The following is a 25026-nucleotide window of genomic DNA, read 5'->3' on the forward strand; positions in this document are numbered from 1 at the left end:
GTCAAATAAGAAGAACCCCACCTTTATTATTGTTATTAAAAAATCTCACCATTTCAAGCCGATTATGATTTGGGGGGGTTGGTTCATGACTTTTGAATGCTTGGAGTGGGGGCATTAGTGAACATTTGCCCCTTGTACAAAGATCTGTGTCTGTGCCTTCATGTGAAAGCAAGAATACTCGCTCTTCACCATTTACTATCCTCGTTAAACATGCGTTTAAAGCTTTTGCCATCCCATCGGGGTGCGGAAATGGTACCATCTGCCTTAGGTGACCAGCCACACGTCGCAAATAATGAAGCTGTGACGCAAACATTTCCTCCTCTGTCCCAATGAACGAGTAGCCAGCTGTGTTCTTGCCGGGAAAGGCCCACTGCAGATTGGCTCAAACCAGAGAGACTCTAGCAGTTTGGATCAAAACCCAGCTCAAGAGATCAGAGTCGGCCCTGGGGACAGCTCCTGCCTTGAAACCACACGGTTTCCTTCGCCTGATTTATTTTGGTTCCTCTTTTTCACTTAGCGGCAGGTTCTGCCACACTTAGGGTGACCAGATGTCCTGATTTTATAGGGACAGTCCCGATTTTTGGGTCTTTTTCTCATATAGGCTCCTATTACCCCCCCACCCCCTGTTCCAATTTTTTGCACTTGCTGTCTGGTCACCCTAGCCACACTTACAGTCAGTGGTGCCTTATTCCATGAGTGACCCCGCTGGGAATCAATGGGGCTATTTGTGCTTAGTATGAGATAAGGCAGGAGTTAAAGGAATAGGGGGAGCACAACACCCCTCTCATGCTGCGTCATAGAGGGTGTTCCTCATTTTGGCTGGAGTGGTGTGAGCTCTCCTGAGTCAGGGAATTGCAACCTTGCCCTAAGGGAGTGAAAGCAACGGGGGGGCCACATCCGGACTGCGTCACAGATTAAACATCGCAGGCAGGCATGTGATCGTTCCCCTCAAGCTGGGCTGTCCTGGCATGGAGTGGCGTGTCTCAGAGTCAGGGGTCATTTTTGGTCTGCGCTCTGCAGTGCTGGTCACGTTTCTTCTCAGCCTCCGCTCCTGAGTGCACCCCTCCTGCAGGGGTTTGGATGCCCTTTAAAGACTGAGGTAGTGTCCCAGCTGCGTTAGCATACATTAACAAACTGCCCCTCTGCTCCCTGAAACATCTCTTGCTCTTCACCACCTCTGGGATCATAGGTTCAAAGGAGGGTCCCATGCTATGGGTGTAAATTACATATGCGCATATTGCACAGGTAATGGTGCCTATTGTTCCCATGTTGTGCATGCAGATTGCATACACTGTATGTGCAAATGGACACTTGTACACCCAAGCCACCCTTTGCATGCCCGATTGCATGAAGTCCTTGTGTCCACAATTACCATACATACACGTGAATGCATATATTTTGCAAGATTGAGGCATGTGTGGAGCATGCATCCTCAAAGCACGCTGCTGCTTTCGAATGCCTTTGTCCCTACAGCATGAAGAAAATTTGATCACTGGGCTTTCCATGTGCCAAGCCTCCTTCTGACACTATTGCCATCTCTCGGAGGTGCTGTACTTCAATCTTTCACAAGCACCCAGCAAGGCCAAGTACGAGTGGTGTATTTTGGACCTGCCACTGAGCAGCCCCTGCCCTTTGAAATGGCAGCCCCGGATGCTTTGATCTTTACGTTCCAAGTAGAGTTGGTCAGAGAAAAGGGACAAACATTTTACAAACTTTTTTGGATTTCCCACCCCCCCCGCCCCCCTCCATCCCCAACACGAAGATTTTCTAGCTTCAAAATTTGAAATGTTCAAGTTTGGAAAACACTGACCAGCTCTAATTCAAATCCTCCTTGGGAAGGATAAAAACATCCCTTGTTTGAGCTGGAAAATAAGCATGTGATTTCAAAATGCAAGAGGAGGTTTACTGTGACGGGTACCCATCTGTGGCTAACCCCGTACAATACCAAGAAACAGTTTTCTGGTACCCAAACCTCCCACACATCCATGACTCTTAAAGGGACAGTTCAGCAAAAACACATTGGATAGTTCAGTACGTCTCTACTTACTGTTTTTTGTGTTTTCTTTCTTCCTTTCTTTTACTTTTTGGGCTTGAGGAACTAAATAAGAAATAGCTAATTAATTGGAAGATTTCAGTTCTAATCAGCCAAAACAATCAAACTAACAGGACATTGAATCTCAGAAATCACCAGCATGTTTTGTTCACCATTGATGCAAATGGACACAATTCCATTCACGCCAATGGACTTGGGTTTACTTATCCCCAGTAGAGTGAATCTGCTCCATTGTATTTCAGTAAAAACACATGTTGTCTTATGAGCCCCAAACAAAGGGATCAATCATCCCACCTGCCTTATAGAGAAAGTGGATGAAAACTATAGATTGAATATACATGTATTGGTATCGGTGGAGTTACACCAGTGTAAATCTGGAATAAAGCAGCGGTGACTTGGGTCCATAGAGCCAAAGACTTCAATGAGTAGGTGTAGCGAGGCTGAGTGGCCTCCCTCCGAGCGGGAGAGCGAGGGACCATTACACTCCCCTTGGAGGGTGGAGCCTAGATCGCCCCGCCCCCCTCGCCGGAAGTACTGGGGAGTGGCTGGAAGTATAAAAGGCCGGCCCTGCAGCACAGTTGGGGGAGACCCTGTGGAGGGGAAGGACGCTCTGCCGCATCCCCGAGAGGAACCCTCACCAGGCAGTGCCCAATCCACAGATGCCGACGAGGTCTGGCCCGGAGTGCCTGCTGCAGTCTACCCCGAGGAGCTGGAAGAAGCCTGGAGGCTAGAGGTACCGAACCCCAGGGTGGCAAGAAGTGACCCAGGGGCAGCCCCGAAGCAGCTGGCTGCAGAGCCAGGGGTGGCCCAGTCGGTGTTTTGTGGCTGGATCCCCACCAATGCAGGGGCAGCCGATTCTGCCCCTGCCAGGGCCCTGGGGTGGGACGCGGTGGAGTAGGGTGGGCCCGCGTCCCCCTGCCACCCCACCCCAGGGTGGCTGACCCCCTACACTGTGAGAGGAGGCTCTAGCTCTGAAGAGGAGCTTCCCTTACCACTCACCTGTAGACTGTTTTGTTTACTGGCTGCCTGAACTCTCCCCAGGCTAAAGCCAGCCCTGAAAGACTGTAGCTTGCTGGTAGCTTATCCTTCTCCAAGCCCAGGACCCAGTTCCCCTAAAAGACTGTTTGTTTGCTGGCTGAACCCAGCCCTGAGACTGTTCTGCTTACGGGCTGCCTGAGCCTCCTCGGGCCCAGGCCTGGCTCACCTAGAGACTGTTTTGTTTGCTGGCTGCCTGAGCTCCGCCCAGGCCACAGCCAGCCTAAATAGACTCGGTTTAAGGGCTAACTGCTTGAGCCACCCAAACCCAGGCAAAAGCCTGACAGGGACTATTAATCACCCAGCCCTATTGGGGGCTCTTGCCTGTCTTGCAGACTCTGGTCCTGGCCTGATAGGACCAGCTTGAGTGGCATCCCTCCGAGAGGGAGAGCGAGGGACCATTACAGTAGGATACAAGGAGCTTCCTGCATAAGGCCCTTCAGATGAAGGATTCTCGTCACAGTGTAGATTTGCTGGTAAATCACACCATGAGAGAAATGCAATTTCAGAATGCAGGCCAAGCCACTATAGATCTGCCCCTAGAAAGAGGTTTCATACTTTCCTGAGCTCAGCTTTCTGAAGCTGCACCTCTCCCCACCACAAAACCCCCTAGAAGCTGTCTTGGGAACCCACGTTTTTCATTAAAATCCACATTCTGGAACCTTTAATTACAGTCCGGATCAAGCCCCAGCCAGCACAGTAGGAAACGGACATCAGATGCTAGCTTGCTCAGTGATAAGTTGAGCCCCGAAATCTGTATGTTTAGGAAGGAGTTTCCATCCAGCCTCGTTGAGCAATCAGAGTAAGAACTTTAAACTAGCAGTGAAGTCGGAGGGAGGGTGGCTTCCACTCACTGACACTGGACCCTCACAGCTAACAAGGTTGCAAATGATGTCTGGTTTTGACAGTGCTGTGGTACCCAAGGGACAAATTAAAACCCAGGAGCTATCGGAATGCCTCAAAGCCGGGATCCATAAAGGGAAAACTGTCAGGCCCTTTGATGTAACAGCACAGCAGGACACCACTGCAGAAAATCTTCCAAATGCCCTTGCACATAGGAAGGCAAAAATAACACTCAGTGAATGTCTGACTCCTGTACTGGTCCGTCTAAGTCTGTGCACTCTCCCTTTTAATATTTACCTGTTCAAGGAAGGGTTAACCTTAACCTAGATATAAATATGCACTCCAGGAGCTGGATTTAGTGCATGGCCTATGATTGTATATGCTGGCAGAAGTTGACCAGCGGTAGCATTCACCCGTGTATAGAGCGACCACCATGAGACCCAAGCACCACTCAGGTCAAGCAGCACATAGAGTTGAATTCCACCCCAATGGAAGAGGCTGAGATGGCCCAATGCAGCTTTAACCTCAGATGCTCTGCGGGTGGAGGGGGAGCCTAGGGCATTTCATAAGCTCTGCTAGGTAAAACTCACACCTTCCTGCACCAGCACTAACAAATCTGGACTTCCCTAGAGTCCAATGGTGTTTCCCATCACCCCAGGTGGGCAGAATTACCCTATACTGCGTAAGTGGGTGGCAAAGCTTTCAGAGCCCTTACCTGTGTCTTCTCTTCTTTGAAGATAACCTGCAAGAAGCAAATATATAAACTGAATGTAGATGTCACTGTGGAATCAACACACACTGCTGCATTTGTTCAGAGACGGACACATTTCAGACTAGCTCCCTCATACAGACAGTGGAAAGGTGTTAAAATGGCGAAGAGAAGAGTCCACCCAACAAGGACCTTTTAATAGACCTCAGCTGCCATTTAGCTACCTAAGGATATGTCTACCTTGCGAGCCGGTGATGTACGTCCCATCTTGGGGAGACACACCCACACCAGCATGCTAAAAATAGTCTAGCCGTGGAGGCATGAGTGATGGGAAGAGCTACTGCTGCCCCGTGTATGTACCAATCTGAGAGGCTGGGCACGTCCTCGGGTGGCTAGTCTCTCCCGCTCCTTGCGTTGCTGCAGCGACGCTCTATTTTTAGTGCGCTAGCTCCGTCAGAGCTAGTGTGGGGCTGTCTCTCCAAGCTGGGAATCACACTCCTCTACGTGCCAGCCTTCCCAGTCAGCTTAGCCTGCCAGGAACTGAGCTCTTGGGAATGCCCTGAGTGGAAGAGCTCTGTTGAGCGGGGTCTATTTATTCCTCTGATTGGCTGCATTTTCCCTGCTGGTGCTAATCTAGCCCTGCAGCTAACTCAGCCTTGGCGGAGAGAGATGTGCCTGCCCAATGGGCAGCTGTAATCCGTCCGTACTGAGCAGTCAGGGGGCCCCCCGGCCTATCGGCTTTCTTTATCTTGGGCCAAATCCTTGCCTTTGGGTTAAATGTGGGGTGGGGGACCTAGCCCGGCCTCTCTGAAACCAGACCATGGTGGTTCTCTTGCTCTACAGGCCTTACTCCCTGGTGACGGTGGAGGGCAGGATTCGGACTGATGCAATGGTCAGGACTTGTGTTCTAGGTGAGCTGATTCTATACACATGCCTGTCAGGAGGGTTAGTAATGATAATGTAGGATTCAGGCCTGTATATTCACCAGAGATAGAAGTTTGGGTCTGTTTTGCCCGTTTGAGTTTTGATATTCTTATATTCTTACTAACATGCGTGAACAAAGAAAAAAGACACTGTATTGCTTCTGCCCAGCCAGATAGGTTGTTAGTATAATGGGAATAGATAAGAACAGCTAAAGTGTTACTGGGCATGGTGGGAATATAATATATTGAAGACTGCCTCAACTCCTATCTCAAGGCAAGGTCAAGCAACCAGTCGGGAGGGGCAATGGGGGATGATTGGAAAGGTATACGATGTACTAAAAGGCCAAAGCAATGCCTGTCCCTCACCGTAGCAAAACCTCCCTCCCCCCTCTCATGGGATACAAAAGAGGTGGGACGAAGTCCCCAGACTCACGACCCCCCCAAATGGAACATGACCATAAATTGTAAGAGGTGGGACCAAGGGCAGGTATAATTATGCCTGCTAAGGAGTGGGAGAACGGGGCACTGGGAAGCAACGCTCAGCGGTGTCAGAGCTCTGGACACGCTTGCTTGAAACTAACCCCAATAAACATTGCCTGCCCTTCAGACTTCTGGCCTTCTGCTTTCTGCCTGCGTGACAAGAACCAGGGAAGGGGGTGAAGGGAAAGCCCCCTAACAGTGCCCAACACCCCATTTAATACTACAGCTATATGGGCCCGAATCTGATCTCAGGGACGCTGGTGTAAAGCAGGAGCCTCTCCATCAACGTTTGTGGGCCTGGTTCCCCACTGCTTTGCACCCGGGGTCACCATTTCCACCTGTGCAAAGTGGGTGTTAAAGGCTGCTGTTCTGAACAGAGGATGGATTGTCCCTGCTCTGCACGGCCTACATGGCTACACCATGTGCAAAGCAGCAGAGGATCGATCGGGCCCGTCATTGCTGGGGCAGGGTACAATCTAGGGAGGAATATGGCATGCTCCTTTGGCGTGAAGTGCATTGGAGGAGTTTTTCTGTCCCACTCTCTCTCTCTCCCTGAGTATTGGGCTCACTTTTTAGTCCTTTTGTTTTGTCCCTTTTGTTAGACTGTCCTGGCTTGTTGGTTCAATCAATTATAAATACATGAACTTTCCGAGGAAGATGGCACCCATTGTTCTCAGCAAATATTGGGTTAGTGGTTGGAAGAAGAAACTGGAATGTTTGATATTTAAACATTTAATCGTGTTCTTTACATTAGAGATGGGCCCGAGCTAGCCAGTTTGGAGCTAGGTCCAGATCACAGCAGGTCTCCTGCTTTGAAGGCATTCAGATCTGCCTTTGGCCTGTTGGAGAGAGAGATGCCTGCTGGGACGGTCAGCTGTAGATGTGCACCCGAGCTGTTCTAAATGTTCGGGCTGGGCTGGGCTGGGCCGGGCCGGGGGGGAGAGGGATGTGGGGGCGGGGGCTGAGTTTGGCATATAGGGTTTGTGTTTGAGGCCGTCACTGGTTCCAATATTTGGGTTCTTTTGAGGCTCATTGAGCTAGTAATAAAGCAGGATGGAAATGGGATGACAGGGGGCGAGGGCCCGGGGAAATGCAATGGTTTGGGCTCAGAGGGATTCCTATAAACCTTGCCTTTGAGTTTGGTCCTAGCCTTCCATCCTATTTCTAGAGCCTCCACCCCCAGGACATCAGAACGCTGCCTCATGAGCGTTTGCACCTCCTTGAGTTGTGCAGGGTGACATTTGGGCAGGTTTCAACGGTCTGGCCTTGAGACCGTACGGGAGCAGTCGGGCTGAGCTGGCATGTGCAGGCTGCGCTACAGCTGCTTGGTCCCAGAATTTAAGCTTCCATTGAAAAAAGGGGAACAAGCCGGAAGAGTCAATGGCTAGGAAAGAAACCTGGCCCCGCGCTGTCTGCAGGAGTCTGCGGACAGACAGACACTCATTTGGTGAGCAATGCGGACGGCCCACGTGTTAACGCCAAAGCCTCCGGAGAACAAAGTTGAATTATGCCCGGCCCTGCGAGGTCTGCAAGGGAAGAGAGGGAGGGAGAGCTGGCAGCCTCCCTGCCCCTTGCACTCCTGTGCAGAGGCTCTGCACAACCCTTTGGAAGAGCCCAGGTGTTGCTCCCTGCTAGGGCCAATGCAGGTACTAACTTCCTGAGAGTGGGTGGGGTGATAAGGGTGTCAGAGATCCCATTGCAGTGGGAGCTCCCTGGGTCAGCCAGGATCCCTCCCAGGGACTCCCATGCACCAGCTACATCCCACTTTAGCACGGGGTAACGTGGGAGTTAAGGGGCGCATAGATGTCACACTGGCCCTCCCCACAGGCGCCAACATTGCCCAGACAGCGGGCCGAGCAGCATGGACACCCTTTACCTCTAAGCCTCCTTCTAACTCAAACCACCCAGCTGCACTCAACCACCTTGGGCTCAGTGCCTGGGGAGGAGCAGGCGCTAGGCTCGGGGCTGAGCGTTTGAGGGGGAATACCTGTTTCTTTTTCGTTTCTTAGAGCTTTTCTTCTTCTTCTTCTTCTTCACAGGCGAGGGGCTATACGATGGAGACCTGGGGAACAGCGACAACACGTTACTTACTGGGCACGTGGTGCTCCAAGCCGGAGGAGTCTGTCTGCTGGGGGTGAGCGTCTGGGGCCTGAGGGGTTTACCACACTCGCCTTTCACCCAGGAGACCTGCATTCCAGTCCTTGCTTAGAGGACAAGCGAAACCTCATTCCCTCCCTGGCGGGTGTTGTTCCCATCACGAAAGACCCCTGAATTTGCCACAGCTGCCAGGCAGCGTGCAGGGGAGGCCCAGAGGACTGCAGGTCCGGGTTGAGCTTCGTGAGAATCGGAGAACACTGCCCAACCTGCTGCAGCAGTGCCCACACCCCACCATGGCCCGACAGAAACGTTGGCGACATTTCTGCTCAAGCTCCAGCGCTGCGTGGTGGGGGTATAAGCAGCTTCGTGTTGACTGGGAGCTCTGTGCTGAGAACAGCCTAAAGAACTCCGTGCAATCCCCACCGTCACTGCATTGCCCCCCTCTCCCAAGGACTCAGGGGATCCCCCCCGTCACAGCCCTGGCTGCAGCACATACACGATCCCCCTTCCTCGGCCATCGCCCGAGCTCCCTCCTCAAATGCACTCGCCAGTTCTAGGTCTCTTCCCCCTCAATGCGAGTCTGATCCCGAGCGCTGCCACAGCCAGCATGGCAGTTTGCAGAGGAGGGGGTCACACGCTGACTGCTGAGCCCTGAAATGTGGTGGTGGGAAGTCGGGCCCCTAGCCTGGAGGACGGGGATGCTGTGTGGGGGGGGGGAGGTGAAAATGTATTAGTAGAGCTGGGAGAAGCTTGTATCGCATCTGACTGAACCAGGCTGGGATCCAAGCACTGACTTTTCCTGGGTCCCAATATTTACAGAATCATTGAAATGTAGGACTGGAAGGGACCTTGAGAGGTCCTCTGGTCCAGGCCCCTGCACTGAGACTGGATTAGACCATCCCTGACAGGTGTTTGTGGGATTCCACACTCTCCCTTGGAAGTCTATTTCAGAGCTTAGCTACTCCAGTAGTTAGAAAGTTTTACCCGATTTCTAATCTAAATCTCCCCTGCTGCAGATTAAACCAATTACTTCTTGTCCTACCTTCATCACTGTCCTTTTTATAACAGTCCTTAATATATTTGCAGACTTATTGGATCCCACCTCAATCTTCTTCTCAAGACTAAACATGCTCAGTTTTTTAAACTTTTCCTCATCGGTCAGGTTTTCTAAACCTTTTCTCATTTTTGTTGCTCTCCTCTGGACACTCTCCAATTTGTCCCCATCTTTCCTAAAGTGTGGTGCCCAGAATTGGACACAGTACTCCAGCTGAGGCCTGAGGCCTCACCAGTGCTGACTACAGTGAGAGAGTTACCTCACATGTCTTAACATATGACATTCCCGTTAATACGCCCCAGAATGATATTAGCCTTTTTTGCGAGTACACCATGTTGTTGACTCATATTCAATCTGTGAAACATTATAATCTTTAGATTTTTTTTAGAAGTACTACAGCCTAGCCTGTTGTTCCCCATTTTGTAACTGTGCACTTGATTGTTCCTTCCTCGGTGTAGTACTTTGCACTTATCTTTACTGAATGTCATCTCACACGCTACCTGGGAATATCATCTTGTTGATTTCAGACCAATTCTCCAATTTGTCAAGATCATTTTGCATTCCAATCCTATCCTCCAAAATGTTTGCAACCCCTCCTAGCCTGGCGTCCTCTGCAGATTTTAGAAGCCTACTCTCTACTCCATTATCCAAGTCATTAATGGAAACGTTGACTAGTACCAGACTCAGGACTAGCGTGTCCTGATATGTCCTCCCAGTTTGAGAGTGAACCACTGGTAACTACTCCTTGAGTATGGTCTTTCAACCAGTCGTTAACCCACTTTATAGTCATTTCAGCTAGACCACACTGCCGTGCTTGGCTGTGTTTACAGACAGTCAGAGAATGACAGTTCTGAAAAGCAGATTTATTTTTTCACAGCTCTCCCTGGCCTTTTTTTAATCAGGGGACTCTTCCCCTCTAGCAACATGTTGAAATGCAAACCCAGGCTCTGGATTTCTGCCTGGTTTGATTGCAATGAAGACATCACATTGATTTCAGCAGGTGTTACTGCAGCTGAGTGTGCTGGGTGGAATTTCCCATTTCAAGGCTGCTGGAGCTGACACCGCTTTGCACGGCTGCCACCTCCTGGCACTGATTTTTCACACACAGCTTATCCCTGAGCGTTAGGTCCTGGCAGCACAGCCCTGCCCTGTAGTTGCTGGCTTAAGGTTATGGGTCTGAGTCCTGCTATGATACAATCAAGGTGTTCAGACGCCCTGGTGATGGGCCTGGTTAGGGTGACCAGACAGCAAGTGTAAAAAATCGGGACCGGGGGTGGCAGGTAATAGGCGCCTATATAAGAAAAAGCCCCCAAAATCGGGACTGTCCCTATAAAATCAGGACATCTGGTCACCCAGGCCTGGTAGAATGACCTTAACAGAACAGAACAGAACATGCACCATGAAGTCCCGCTGAAAGTAATATGAGATTAGACAGGCAAAAAACCCAGGGGCATGCTTTTAATTTGCACTTAATTTGAAATCATTGTAAATTAGGAGTCCACATACCCCTGTGGGTCTGGGGCTAAAGCCCTATATGGGTGCTTAGTGCAGAATTGTGCCCTCTGATCCATTTCCTAGTGTCTGGCCCAGTCTAGTTTTAAAAGTCCCATGAGATGGGTCTTCCCCTGTTTTCTCTTAGGGAGGCTATTCCATGGCCTAACAGATTTCACTGTCAGGACGTTTAACTTGATATTCAGCTGTTTTCTCTTGATTTCACCCCATTGCTTCTAGTTATACCTCCTGGAACCAGGCTAAACAATTCCCTTCCTTCCTAGGAGCTAACATCGTCGTTCCCATAGGATCACATGCTCTCCCAGCTGTCACCTAGCCTGGGAGATGTTTTTCCTTTGTCTGGGATCTGAGCAGCCACTAGTCTGTGGGGTTTCCCCCTCTCTGAACTCACCTCCTCCTCTTCTTACGTGTGGATTTCTTTTTCTTTTTCTTCCCCCGGGATGGGGGTGGTGGCGTGTACTCCTCATCGCGTGAGGGGCTTGAGAGAAAAAAGGACAATCAGTTGACCCATTTCAATCAATGTTGTTTTCATCCACTTCCTCAATTCCCAGATAGTCCTGATTGAAGGACGCTTTCCGAATCTTCCTGCTGTACCATGAAAGATTGGGTTTCATGGCAGATCTATAATGCAGGGTATATGCTTAACTACCATGTCATAAGCAATTTGGTCATGCTTTAAATTAACTGTCTCCTCTCAGGATTTAACATATATATATAATGAGATAGTTACAGTATGTTACTCACATGCCAGTTGATTATTTTAAAAATATTTATTGAGGTTAACAGCTCCATAACAGATTTATAAGTTTTGTTACCCTTGGTAAATATGTTTTAAATAATTAATTGGCATTTAATTCGCATACAATAATTATGGCAACCAGATAAATTTCTCTAAATTTAATAAGAGTTAATGTATGTTAAACAGCAGCTGACTACAAAAACGTATTTATTGAGGTGTTATGGTAGTATAATGAGATATATCTGTCTTACACAGTTGTTAAACCTCAGAAAAATATGTTCCTGGGTATTTTTTTTTTTACATTTTGGAACATACAGCACATAATCTCATTATGTTTAAATTAAATGCAAATACTGTAGTTAAATGAATTTGGGGCACTTAGTTTAAACTATGACAGTTAATTTGTGGTTATCCGTTAAGCAAACCAAACATTCTTAGGAAGGGAGGAAGTGCCGTCTAGTGAGTAAAGCTAGTGATAATGAGACAGGTTTCCTGGGTTGTATTCCTGGCTCTGTCACTGACCCCCAGTGACACCTTGTTCCAGTCACATGGAGTGGGATTTTCAAATGTGCTTACTGGTGATTGGCACACAGCTAAGCCAACCCTGAGCACTTCTGGAAATTCCACACAGCAGGGGGTTGATTTTCAGAAGTACTGAGCATCCCCAGAGGTCAATTGGACTTGCAGGTGTTCACGGCTACTGAAAGTCAGGAGGGAGAGTGTCGCAGTTTGGGAACCCTAAAATTGAGGCCTCCAAAATTAGTGGCTACATTTGCTTGCATGCTTCTGTGCCTCAGTTTCCCCATTTGTAAAATGAGAGATGACACCTGTGCCAAAGGGATATTGTGAGACTTAGTTACTATTTGGAAAGTGCTTTGAGATCCTCCGATGCAGAACCAGACTAGACTGGAATAGGAGCTAGAGAAAGGACAAGTCTTGATACATGGAAATCATCAGAGCATGAAGATATTTAGAATGACAAGGCTGCAGAGGGAGGGGGAGGGGAGCTGTTCTGCAGCTGTCACTGATTTACATTCAGGGATTTCGCTGCATTTTACAGGGCCCAGGGTAGAATCGGTCTTATCTAGGGCTTGAATTACTACCAAATGACGCTACCATAAAAAGCCAATTGTTTAGTGTTTTTAATACACTTTTTTTTATAGCCCTACAAAACTAACCGTGATGCTAATGTTTTCCTCATGAGCCGTGAATAACTGAACAGCAAAGTATTTTTGGAACGTGTAAAGAAACTCTCCTTCATTGCCAGGGCTCAGGTGGTAAATGTGTAGCAAGCAGAATGCCCCTCCCTCTCTGGCCCCCCGAGTTATCTGCTCACTAGTTTATTTTAACATGGAGAAACAGGTCCCATCACAAATATATTCCTCTGGCCAGCATCAGGAGAGCAGCAATCTTCTAGTTACATAGCTACCTGGAGCCAGACTATCACCGCTGCAAGGGGGCCAGCGTCTGCCACCCTTACTCATGACTGAGGCGCACTCTAGTCCACAACAGGAAGGAAGGCACAGCCCCGTGCCTCGGGAGATCTGTCTTCAATTCCCGGCTGTGCCTGGGTGACCATGGGCAAGTCAATCAGGTCCAGAGTCTCAAAGGTATGTCGGTGTAAGGAAGTATAATTAGGAAGGCAAAAGAAGAATGTGAAGAACAGCTAGCCAAAGACTCAAAAAGTAACAGCAAAAAATGTTTTAAGTACATCAGAAGCAGGAAGGCTGTTAAACAACCGGTGGGGCCACTGGACGATCGAGATGCTAAAGGAGCACTCAAGGAAGATAGGGCCATGGTAGAGAAACTAAATGAATTCTTTGCATCAGTCTTCACGGCTGAGGATGTGAGGGAGATTCCCAAATCTCAGCCATTCTTTTTAGGTGACAGATCTGAGGAACTGTCCCAGACTGAGGTGTCATCAGAGGAGGTTTTGGAACAAATTGGTAAATGAAACAGTAATCAGTCACCAGGACCAGATGGTATTCACCCAAGAGTTCTGAAGGAACTCAAATGTGAAATTGCAGAACTATTAATTGTGGTACAGTATGTAACCTATCATTTAAATCAGCTTCTGTACCAGATGACTGGAGGATAGCTAATGTGATGCCAGTTTTTAAAAAAAGGTTCAGAGGTGATCCCAGCAATTACAGGCCAGTAAGCTCGACTTCAGTACCTGGCAAATTGGTTGAAACTATAGTAAAGAACAGAATGATCAGACACACAGATGAACATGATTTGTTGGGGAAGAGTCAACATGGTTTTTGTAAAGGGAAATCATGTCTCAACAATCTGCTAGAAATCTTTGAGGAAGTCAACAAGCATGTGGACAAGGAGATCCAGTGTACTTAGATTTTCAGAAAGCCTTTGACAAGGTCCCTCACTAAAGGCTCTTAAACAAAGTAAGCTATCATGAGATAAGAGGGAAGGTCCTGTCATGGGTGGGTAACTGGTTAAAAGTTAGGAAACCAAGGATAGGAATAAATGGTCAGTTTTCAGAATGTAGAGAGGTAAATAGTGGTGTCCCATAGGGGTCTGTACTGGAATCACTACTGTTCAACATATTCATAAATTATCTGGAAAAAAGGAGTAAACAGTGAGGTGGCAAAATTTGCAGATGATACAAATCTACTCAAAATAGTTAAGTTCAAAGTAGACTGGGAAGAGTTACAAAGGAATCTCATAAAACTGGGTGACTGGGCAACAAAATGGCAGATGAAATTCAAGGTTGATAAATGCAAAGTAGTGCACATTGGAAAACATAATCCCAACTATACATATAAAATGATGGGGTCTAAGTTAGCTGTTACTGCTCAAGAAAGATCTTGGAGTCATTGTGGATCGTTCTCTGAAAACATTCACTCAGTGTGCAACCGCATTAAAAAAAGCTAACCGAATGTTGGGAATCATTAGGAAAGGGATTGATAATAAAACAGACAATATCATATTTCTCTATATAAATCCATGATGCGCCCACCTCTTGAATAATGAGTACAGATCTGGTTGCCCCATCTCAAAAAAGATATATTGGAATTGGAAAGGGTACAGAAAAGGGCAACAAAAATGATTAGGGGTATGGAAGAGATTCCATATGAAGAGAGATTAATAAGACTGGGACTTTTCAGCTTGGAAAAGAGATGACTAATGGGGGATATGATAGAGGTCTATAAAATCATGAGTGGTGTGGAGAAAGTAAATAGGGAAGTGTTATTTACTCCTTCTCATAATACGAGAACTAGGGGGTCAACAAATGAAATTAATAGGCAGCAGGTTTAAAACAAACAAAAGGAAGTATATCTTCACATAATGTATAGTCAACCTGTGGAACTCTTTGCCAGAGGATGTTGTGAAGGCCAAAGTTATAACAGGGTTTAAAAAAGAACTAGATAAGTTCATGGAGAATAGGTCCAGCAATGGCTATTAGCTAGGATGGGCAGGGATGCAAAACCATGCTCTGAAGTGTCCCTAGCCTCTCTTTGTCAGAAGCTGGGAATGGGCAACAGGTAATTGATCACTTGATGATTACCTGACCTGTTCTGTTCATTCACTCTAAAGCACCTGGCATTGGACACTGTCAGAAGAGAGGATACTGGGCTGGATGGACCATTGGTCTAACTCAGTACAGCCGTTATTATGTTCTTAGGTGTCTAAATCTCAAGCCACCTTACTACCTTTGAAGATCTGGCCTTAAACTCTCTGGGCCTCAGTTCCCCATCTGTAAAATGGGGATAATGCCCCTCTCTTCCCCACTCTTTCTTTACTGTTTAGATTTAAAGTTTTTCACGTTAGGGTCTGCCTCTCACCATGTGTTTGTGATCTTTAATGGGGCTCCAGGCACTGAGATATAAATAATAATAATAATAGTAGTGTTTATTTCGGTGGTTCTAATTGCACAATTAAATACCACTCAACATGTGTAAATATGGTACAGTCTAGGCCTAAACTACTAAAAAATTAGCAAGCCAAGTCTAGACTAACAACACATTCTGATGGAGGGTAGACAATATAATCCTTCCAATTTACTCTTGCTTTATGCTATTTTCCCAGCACCCTGATACCACACTAAGCACCAGGCATCTGCTAACCACCTAGGGACCTCAGCTGAGATTACAGCCCCATTGTAGATATATAGTGAGAAATATATAGTGCCCCAAGGAACTTACAGCCTAACTAGATAGGAGAGAGAAGTATTTCTATTCCCATTTTACTGATTAGGGACTAAGGCCCAGAAAGATTAAGTGACTTGCCCAAGGTCAACCAAAGAGTCTGTAGCAGAGTTGGGAATGGATTCCCAGATCCCCTAAGCCCCCAGTCCAAGGTTTTAATTAAACACTCATCCAATCTGCTTCCATGATCTTTCATGTATATTCACGACCTAATTTATTTCAGTAGGAGCTGTGACTGCTCAGCCCCTCTGAAAATGCTCAGTTCTCAGCCCTTTCCACTGCCCCTCTGAAAATGCTCAGTTCTCAGCCCTTTCCACTGCCTCTTGACAGCTTATCCAGTTTTTCAGTTCCGGCACCTCCATGGCCTAGGGGGTGACAGGAGAATGAACCTTTAACCTCGTCCCCTCAACCCCATGCAGATTCTTGTAGAGCCCTTCCTGGTTTCTGCAGATAACTTCTTTTGTCTCTGATGTAGAAACTTTCTCCCTGAGTTCATCTGACTTGAATTGTTTCTCTCTGATTGTCATCAAAGTCTAATTAAAAATACACTTCAGATTATTGCGCTGGTTAGCTTGAAATCTGAAGATATGAAATGTGCTTTCTCTCTCTCTCTCTGTGTCTCTAGCAGCTTTAACCAAACGCATCGGCTTTAATCCCAAAGATAATTTAACAGGCAGGGCTTGGAAAGGCTGTTCACATCATTTATAAACTTTTGATTCATTTTTCCCCTTTCAAGCCACCACAAGTTAAGGAAGAATTGATAAAGAACCTCTGCCCTAACAAGCCCTGTGCTGTTGTTTCTATGGTCTAGGCATGGGCAGAAGGGAATCTCTTATGGTGAGTCTCCATGGCTAGCACCTCCGTCATTCACAGCAGAGTACTGGGATGCTGGCAGTTGGCCTGCCTTCAAACCCCTTCTAAGCTAAGGTGATCATATGTCCCGGCCGTCCTGTCTTTTCGGGCAAAACTGTGCATGTGTCCTGTTTGCGTTGGCAAGAGCAAACTGGACAAATGCACAGTTTAGCCCAAAAAGTGGGCTGGGACTCCTAGTGGGGCATGGAGGAACGTGTGGTGTGTGGGGGGGAACAAGTGGCTACACCAGCCCGGTGCTGGAGGGAGGGCTAGGGAGAGTGTCTCGGGTCGGCTGACCTGCCCCGCACGCAACAGGGAGAGGGGGGCCTCAGGTGGCTCCGCGCATGGGCTGGCAAGGGTGGTCTCGGGCAGCCCCGCATGTGGGGGACATGATGGGGAGGCTGGGGCCAGACCCATGTGGGGGACGTCAGCCTGGCCCTGTGTGGGTGGGAGGCAGGGAGGGCTCAGGCCAGACCCATGGGTGTGGCCACCCTATTCTAAGAATTTGAAATGGTGGCCATCCACTGCGTGGATGCACATTCACTCAAGTGCCCCCTGCAGGCAGCCATTTTGGAAGAGAGGGCCCATGGCTGCTGCAGCGTCCTGGGGGCGGAGGGGCAGTGTAGCGAGTGTAGGTGGCGCTGCAGAAACCCTGCTGCCACAAGGGGAAGATGAAGCTCCTGGGGGCTGCGGGTCTGTATGCATTAGTGGAACTGAGCTAATAAGTGCCTGTGCCTCAGAAGCGGGGGGAAGGGGAGCTCTGCCGGATGAGTTAATGGAGCGACTCGACTGTCGTAGACTCTCACAGGAGACTCAATGGAGATTGCGAGGATCCTGCAGAGGGGTTAGGAAGATGGCTATGTACACCCACCCCACACACACACAAAACCTCACCCCACTGCTTTAGCCACTGCTCCCAGGAAGGGCCTCAGTGACTGGGACCTTACCTGCGGGATCTGTGGTGGGCGTACTGTCTGCTGTCCTTTCCTTTCACACAGCCATTGGTGCTGGAGGCCTCCTGAGCTGCGGTTCCGCTCGGCTTTTCCAAACGTCTCTCCTCCGTTGGGCACGACAGGCAGCTCGGCGTCACGCTGCTGGACAACAGATCAGAGAAACAGCAATAAGGGGCGGTTCTCCCGCGAGGTCACCTTGTCTGAAGGACTACAACCGTTAATGTGCGTGTTACGCTAGTGCTCAGATGCTCCACCCGAGACCAGAGGCCCCCGGTGCTCGGCGCTGTTCAAACAAACAGGGAGACAGACCCGACCCCAAAGGGCTTGCAGGCGAAGTGGTGAGGCAGAGAGTAAGCGAAAGGAAGGAAGTTCCCCATATAACAGATGGGGAACTGAGGCCCAGAGTGATGAAGAGAGTTGCCAAGAGTCATCCACTGGCTTTCAGGCCAGAACGGGAGGCCTCTGCTCCCAAGCTCTGTCAGGGAGGTGAGTTGAAAGGGGAGCTCGGTGGGAAAGAGGCTGATATGGGCTCTGGGTGGTTGGTGGTTTGTAGAGATTCATATGCACCTAGAGCCCGGGGTGGCGGAACTGGGCGGTGGAGCGGGCTAGCGCCCCTGCAATGGAAATGCTGGGGAGGGGTAGATCTAGGTTTCTGTGCCCCCCTTGTTTTTCACCCCCACAGTATCTCACAGAGGTGAGAACAGGACCCGGAGGGGAAGGAGCTGCCAAGGCACAGGTTGGACTCAAGTTTGCAGATAGAACCGGAGTCCTTGTGGCACCTTAGAGACTAACACATTTATTTGAGCATCTGCATGAGCGTTTGGGTGGGTGTGAGTGAGCCCATGTGTCTGAATGTGAGATAGGGACAGAGTTGTGCAATTACCCCACGTAGGAGACAGCGTGAGAGATGCTGGGAAAGGAAGAGATTCAGTAACAATTGCTTTGGGCCCGCTGCATTAACCCTGCTTAGGTGCTGAGCTCCAGCCCTTGAGTGAGGTGCTGTCTATTGGGAGGTGGGGGAGGAACACCCCTTCAAACCAAACCCACATGAGTGCTCACTTGGCTGGGCCCCCTTACCAGCCTTACCCAAGTGGGACTGGCATGGGCTACGGGGAGTTTTACTGGAACTCAGCAGGGGGTACAGAACGTGCTCTGTCATGCCCAGGAAGGGGAATAGAAGCAGCTGGTGATGCTCGGTTTCCGGTGGAGGAAAGCCAGAACTCAGATCTCTCCCCTGCTTCCTCCAGCTCTGAGAATTTCAGCCACTTCACACCAGATTTGGCCCCCAGACAGAATCCTCGTCCCCCCAGCCTGTGTCCAAGCCTCAGAAGAATGGGAAGGAAAGAGAGGGAGGGATGAAGAAGGCCAAGATCCGTACAGCCTTCTCCAAGGAGCAGCTGCAAACCCTGCACCAGCGGTTCCAGAGCCAGAAATACCTCAGCCCCCAACAGATCCGGGAACTGGCTGCAGTTCTGGGACTCACTTACAAGCAGGTTAAGACCTGGTTCCAGAACTGAAGGATGAAGTTGAAGAGATGCCAGAAGTACAACCTGTGCTTGGAGTGGGCTCAGTGCCTCACACAGACCGGGTTCCAGCCCAGCGGGTACCTGGAAGTGCACCCCAAATTCCACCAGAACTATCTGATCCGCGCAGCTGGAAACATCCAAGCTGTGGGCAACCCCCATCAAAACTACTCAGCAGGGCAGAACCCATACGCATTCATAGCCAATGGGGGGGGGGTGGTCCTTCGGCAAAGGTGGGGCCACCTGTAGCGTCCAACAGACAGTGGGATTCATTGCCCAGCACAAAGTAGACTTATCATGGCTTCCCTGGGACCATGGAATACAGTGGCACAAAGACAGGAGATGGCTATAGCTTCCACCATGCCTTAGCCACTGTGGCACATTTTCCGGGCATTGCTGGCCACCATCTGTACCATCCCTAAGCAGGGTTAATGAAGAGGGCCCAAAGCAATTGTTACTGAATCTCTTCCTTTCCCTGCATCTCTCACGCTGTCTCCTACTTGGGGTAATTACACAACTCTGTCCCTATCTTGCATTCAGACACATGGGCTCACTCACACCCACCCAAACTCTCATGCAGATGCTCAGATAAATTTGTTAGTCTCTAAGGTGCCACAAGTACTCCTGTTCTTTTTGCGGATACAGACTAACACGGCTGCTACTCTGAAGTTTGCAGAGGACACTAAACAGGAGGGAGAGGTAGATACGCTGGAGGGTAGGGATAGGATACAGAGAGACCTAGACAAATTAGAGGACTGGGCCAAAAGAAATCTGATGAGGTTCAACAAGGTCAAGTGCAGAGTCCTGCACTTAGAATGGAAGAATCTCATGCACTACTACAGACTAGGGACCGAATGGCTAGGCAGCAGTTCTGCAGAAAAGGACCTAGGGGTTATAGTGGACAAGAAGCTGGATATGAGTTGACAGTGTGCCCTTGTTGCCAAGAAGGCTAACGGCATTTTGGGCTGTATAAGTCTGTATAAGTAGGGGCATTGCCAGCAGATCGAGGGACGTGATCATTCCCCTCTATTCGACATTGGGGAGGCCTCATCTGGAATACTGTGTCCAGTTTTGGGCCCCACACTACAAGAAGGATGTGGAAAAATTGGAAAGAGTCCAGTGGAGGGCAACAAAAATGATTAGAGGCTGGAGCACATGACTTATGAGGAGAGGCTGAGGGAACTGGGATTGTTTAGTCTGCAGAAGAGAAGAATGAGGGGGGATTTGATAGCCGCTTTCAACTACCTGAAAGGGGGTTCCAAAGAGGATGGATCTAGACTGTTCTCAGTGGTACCAGATGACAGAACAAGGAGTAATGGTCTCAAGTTGCAGTAGGGGAGGTTTAGGTTGGATATTAGGAAAAAACTTTTTCACTAGGAGGGTGGTGAAGCACTGGAATGGGTTACCTAGGGAGGTGGTGGAATCTCCTTCCTTAAAGGTTTTTAAGGTCAGGCTTGACAAAGCCCTGGCTGGGGTGATTTAGTTGGGAATTGGTCCTGCTTTGAGCAGGGGGTTGGACTAGACGACCTCCTGAGGTCTCTTCCAACCCTGATATTCTATGATTCTATGACTCCTGGGCCCAGCACAGTCCAGCCTTCCAGCCACCATGGGTCCTGCTGGAGACACCTGAGCCAGGCGTATGTGCGTCAGGCGCAAAGGTGGGGAGGGGATGGGACAGGGCACCAGTCACCGAGGTGGGTGGGCAGCACAGGGCACCAGCCGCAGAGAAGCTGCTGTAGGAGAGGCAGTAGGAACTACTGGGAAGCCCATTCCCAGCCTGGAGATGGCTGCCCCTCTACCCGCCCTTCAGAGGGAGCTTCCACCCCACCCACCTAAAGCTCTGGATGGAGAAATAGCAGCTAGCAGAATGGGAGGAGACGGCTCTGGGATTACACACAGCTCTCAGGACACTGTCACCTCCCATTAAAGCCACGCGGGACTGAGGTGGAGAGAATTCTGTTCCCAGTCGCTTGTGTGTCACAGGAAACAATCAACGTTCAAACGAGCCTCGAAAAAACACTTGTCTGAAGTCTGGCTCCAGCGTGACGCAGACACGTTTCCATCTGCTTTCACGCAAGAACTGCCACAAGCATTTAGAGACCGAGGCCGGGAGACTGCAGCTTGGCGACGGCTCGTTTAACAGGTGAAACAGGAAGGAAAACAGCCGGCAGGAGAAGGGAAAAGCAGGTCCAAACAACAACACACACTAATGCAGTAGCCACCAAACCCCTCAGCAATGGGACCGTGATCCCAGCAGGTGGGCTGTGCACTCTCACTTCAGTTGCTCCTGGCTCCAAGCTCTGCTGGCCAACCTGCCATACCTGGTGTTCCCACTCCGGAGGCTTGGCTGGCACCCCCTCTTCCCTACCCAGCTGGCATGTCTGAGGGCAGCAGTGTGGCCAGCACAGTCCCCCGGTCCTGACAGACCCAAAGAGACTCCCCGAATGAAGCAGGACACAAGCAGCGAGGGGAGGGGGCAGGAAAGGGAGAGTCCGGGCCGTGGTCCTACCATGAGCACCAGCGATGGACTAATATTGCTAAAATGCCATCAGCGTCAACTCCTCATTCCAGGCAAACGCTTCCGTTTAACCTTCCAGGAAGGGGCCGCTCTTGTTCTGCAGAGCTGTCTTGCAGGTCCATATTCCTGGGGGGAGAGGGGGGGTTGAACAAGGTGCAAGAGGACACCAAGTCCCCTTGAAGTTATGAGCTTTCCCATCAGTTTCAAGGAGCTTTGGGTCAGCCCTTGAGGTGGCAGTAGAGTAGCAGGCTGGCTGGGGCACCGGGACGAGGTGCGGGTGGAGGGATGGTTGGGGGCAATTCAGTGACAATAGAAAATGTAACAGTAATGCTGATAGGCCAGATGCCAGCTCTTGGCCAGGCTGCAGGCATGAGCTAAGAACTGACAGCCTCATAGTTGGAGACCAGACCAGGTCACCTGGATGTTAGTTTTGCTCAAAACAGGTATTAGTCTTACAATAATGCATTTAGACTCTATGAAATGCTGCATGCATGAATCTCACTTATATCTATAGCCCATTATATAGATTTAAGTATTAAGTGTTTGCTCTGGAATTGTAAACCCCTCAGTCAGGAGTGAAGCATTACGCAGCAAATGTTATCTCCTCCCCAACAAAAGGGCAACAAACACCAGACAAACCATTGGGTAATATCAGAGGACAAAAGACTTTGTTGATTGCATTACTCCTCACCCCCACCCCCACCCATGGAGAGGAGACATGCACATGAACTTGTCCCATCATCTTGAACTCTGGGGGAAGGGATAAAAATCCCTGACTAGAAGAAACTGCGTCTTTTTGGCTGTTTGAACTCTGAATGGTCAGAGACTCTAAACTGAAGCCAGAGATCCCTGGGGGCTGCTTGCTGGGTCTGTCCTGAAAGACACTTGGAATTGACAGATCACTACAATTCTGTCACTCTTAGGATTTAAGAACGTAAGAATGGCCCTACCGGGTGAGACCAAAGGTCCATCTAGCCCAGTATCCTGTCTTCAGACAGCGGCCAGTGCCAAGTGCCCCAGAGGGAATGAACAGTACAGGTGATCCATCCCTTGTCGCTCATTCCCAGCATCTGGCAAACAGAGGCTAGAGCATTTAGATGGTAACTCATTGGTGTGTGTATGTTTGCTTGCGCTGACCTGAAAATAATTCTCTTATTCTGTTTTCCTAGTTAATGAACCTCTAGACAATTTATTAGAGGACTGGCTCCCGGTGTTTTCTTTGGTGTAAGATCCAGGGTACGGATTGATCTGGGGGTAAGTGACTGGTCTCTTGAGACTGGAAGCAGCCTGAATGTGGTGTGATTTTTGGTGCGAGTGCCCATTTATCACTAAGCCCAGTTTGTCTGGGTGGCAAGATAAACTGGAGAGGCTACGGCCATGTCTACACTAGAGAGCTTATAGTGGCACAGCCGTACCGATGCAGCTGCGCTGCTGTAAGATCTCTCGTGTAGCCACGCTATGCTGACAGGAGAACTCTCCCCTCGATATAATGAAGCCATCCCCAACAAGGGGCGGTGGCTATGTCAGCAAGAGAAGCTCTGCCACGGACATAGCGCTGAGCACACGGCCTCTTATGCTGGTGAAACTTATGACTCTCAGGGGGGTGTTTTTGCTCAGGGGGGTGCGGCATAAGTTTTGCAGACAAAAGTGGTAGTAAAGAAATGGCCTAAGGGGACTGCCTGAGGCTCCATGATAAGACTGTTACAGTGATTCAGGAATTCCCATTTGTTATTGGCTTGGGGAAATCTAGGCCTAGACCACACCGTCTGGGGGGGGGGGGGGGATCTGTGCTGTCTGTGACACTCTGCTCTGAGGCAGGCGCTCATGGTCGTGAGCCACTCCACACAGCAGGACAGCAACTAAGCACCTGTTGGCATTTTTCTTACATTAATCATCTACCTTGTCGAGACCGTGGCCTTTCTTGTGCGTCTGTTCAGCGTCTCACACCATGGGGGCAGGGCGGATGTTAATGGGTAATATGCATAAGGATAATGGACGCGTTACCAAAAGCCATAGGGCAGTAGGCAATGCTCAGTGGCCTGGCGGACTGTCAGCAGACAGACCAAGCAGCCAATGGAAGCAAAGATGGGATCTGCAGCTGGAGATGAGAAAGGTTAGGGAAGCTTGCCTTGCCACTGTCCAATGCCATCCCTGCACAATACGAATTAGAAGATTTCAGCGCTGGGGCTTTCAAGACAGCACCCGGTGGGTAGCATTAATTATTACAGAAAGAATGATCAGTTGATGAAATATTTACATGTCTCCTCCTCCCAATTTCTAGTACTTCAGGACAATTGATACTGTAACCAAACAAGAGGAAGTTCTCCTGCATGTAACCAAGCTGCACATGGAAAAATTCAGCCCCTAGTCCGTTTACGTGCAAGTTAACCTGCTGTAAACTGATGCACCGTTCTCTGCCATCAGGTGATCAAAGAACAATCATTCTTCTAAGCCAGGGCAGGAGGCTGCCCCAGGCAGCAGGATGCCAGTGAAAATCAAGGGTGAGTGGATGACCCACAGCTCATTGCTCGCCCAATTGGCTTGGGCAATTCAGTGTTTCTAATACCTGCTTAATCAAGAGAGGTGGCTGCTGCTTGGGCCCTGGGTGGGCAAGAGCAGGGAACATGGCTTGCCACGGCCCTGCCAGGTAAGAAACAAAACAAAGGAAAAAGCAAATATTTTGCTGTGTCAATAGAAATAGCTCCTGCGTGTCTTGGCTCCTGAATGAAATCTTTACATCTTGGATTCAGACAAGACACAGTCAGACAGTTCTTGGGGCCTGTCAGCAACCTGGAATTTCACAATTTACATTTGACATAACCATAACTGACCATAGGTCATGACTTTCCCTTCCCACCCCTGCCACTCTCCTGAGCTGCGTTGCTTTGTGAACTGACAGCTCCTCACCACTGCCTTAGCTGTGCATTCCCAACTGGAGTCACAGCCAGCCTTTACGCTCCCCGATTTAGTCTGACCCCACTGAACTGCGGCTGAACTCAGAACATGGCATACATTTTAACGACACGCTTGCATGCGTGCACAGGAGGAGTGGAATCAAGAAGAATGGCGGAGGTGAAGGTACCTTATCAATGCTGCCAAAAACGGAGTCTTTCAAATCTATCCCAACTGGCTTCTACACAGAGCATCCTAAAAGGACACTGTAGTGGGGCGGCTGCCCCACTCCCTGAATTTGAGCTGCAGCAGGCCAGTGGGCCTGCACAGACAGGGAGTCAATCAGGGAAGGCCTTATAGGGAGCCAATCAGGGCCAGGCTCAGCCCTATAAGATGGCTGCTCAGGACAGGAGCAGGGATTCTATCCCAGGCCTTTGATAGGGGAAGGTCTGTCTTCAGGCTGGGAGACTAGCACCTGGGACAGCGCAGTGCTGGGCAGGCCCGGGGGAGCAGAGGGTAACTCCAGCCTGGAGTATGTCAGACTGCAGTCCCTGAAGGGAAGGGCCTAGCCGGTGTGAGGGGCCGAAGGGGAAGCGGCCCAGGGATGTGGACAGACGGAGGGAGAGAAGGAGGGCAGGATGGCTGCCACTAGAGGATCCCTGGGTTGGGACCCAGAG

The 25026-nt window shown here is 49.5% G+C and overlaps 1 protein-coding gene and 1 pseudogene across 1 annotated transcript in view; one reads left to right on the plus strand and one right to left on the minus strand.

Annotated features, from left to right (window-relative positions):
* Window positions 1-4642: 4642 nt before the first annotated feature.
* The window catches only part of LOC117888236 (serine/arginine repetitive matrix protein 4-like), a 108255-nt gene continuing 87871 nt past the window's right edge, over window positions 4643-25026 (minus strand). The window contains exons 2-5 of the mRNA XM_034791465.1: window positions 17411-17557; window positions 11098-11184; window positions 8031-8105; window positions 4643-4673 (exon numbers count right to left, since the gene is read on the minus strand). Coding sequence (XP_034647356.1) covers window positions 4643-4673; window positions 8031-8105; window positions 11098-11184; window positions 17411-17557 — 340 coding nt within the window. The remainder of the gene's footprint in view (window positions 4674-8030; window positions 8106-11097; window positions 11185-17410; window positions 17558-25026) is intronic.
* On the plus strand, window positions 18464-19400 carry LOC117888294 (annotated as a pseudogene).

The sequence above is a fragment of the Trachemys scripta genome, chromosome 15 (assembly GCF_013100865.1).
Source record: "Trachemys scripta elegans isolate TJP31775 chromosome 15, CAS_Tse_1.0, whole genome shotgun sequence".
Taxonomy (NCBI): domain Eukaryota; kingdom Metazoa; phylum Chordata; order Testudines; family Emydidae; genus Trachemys; species Trachemys scripta.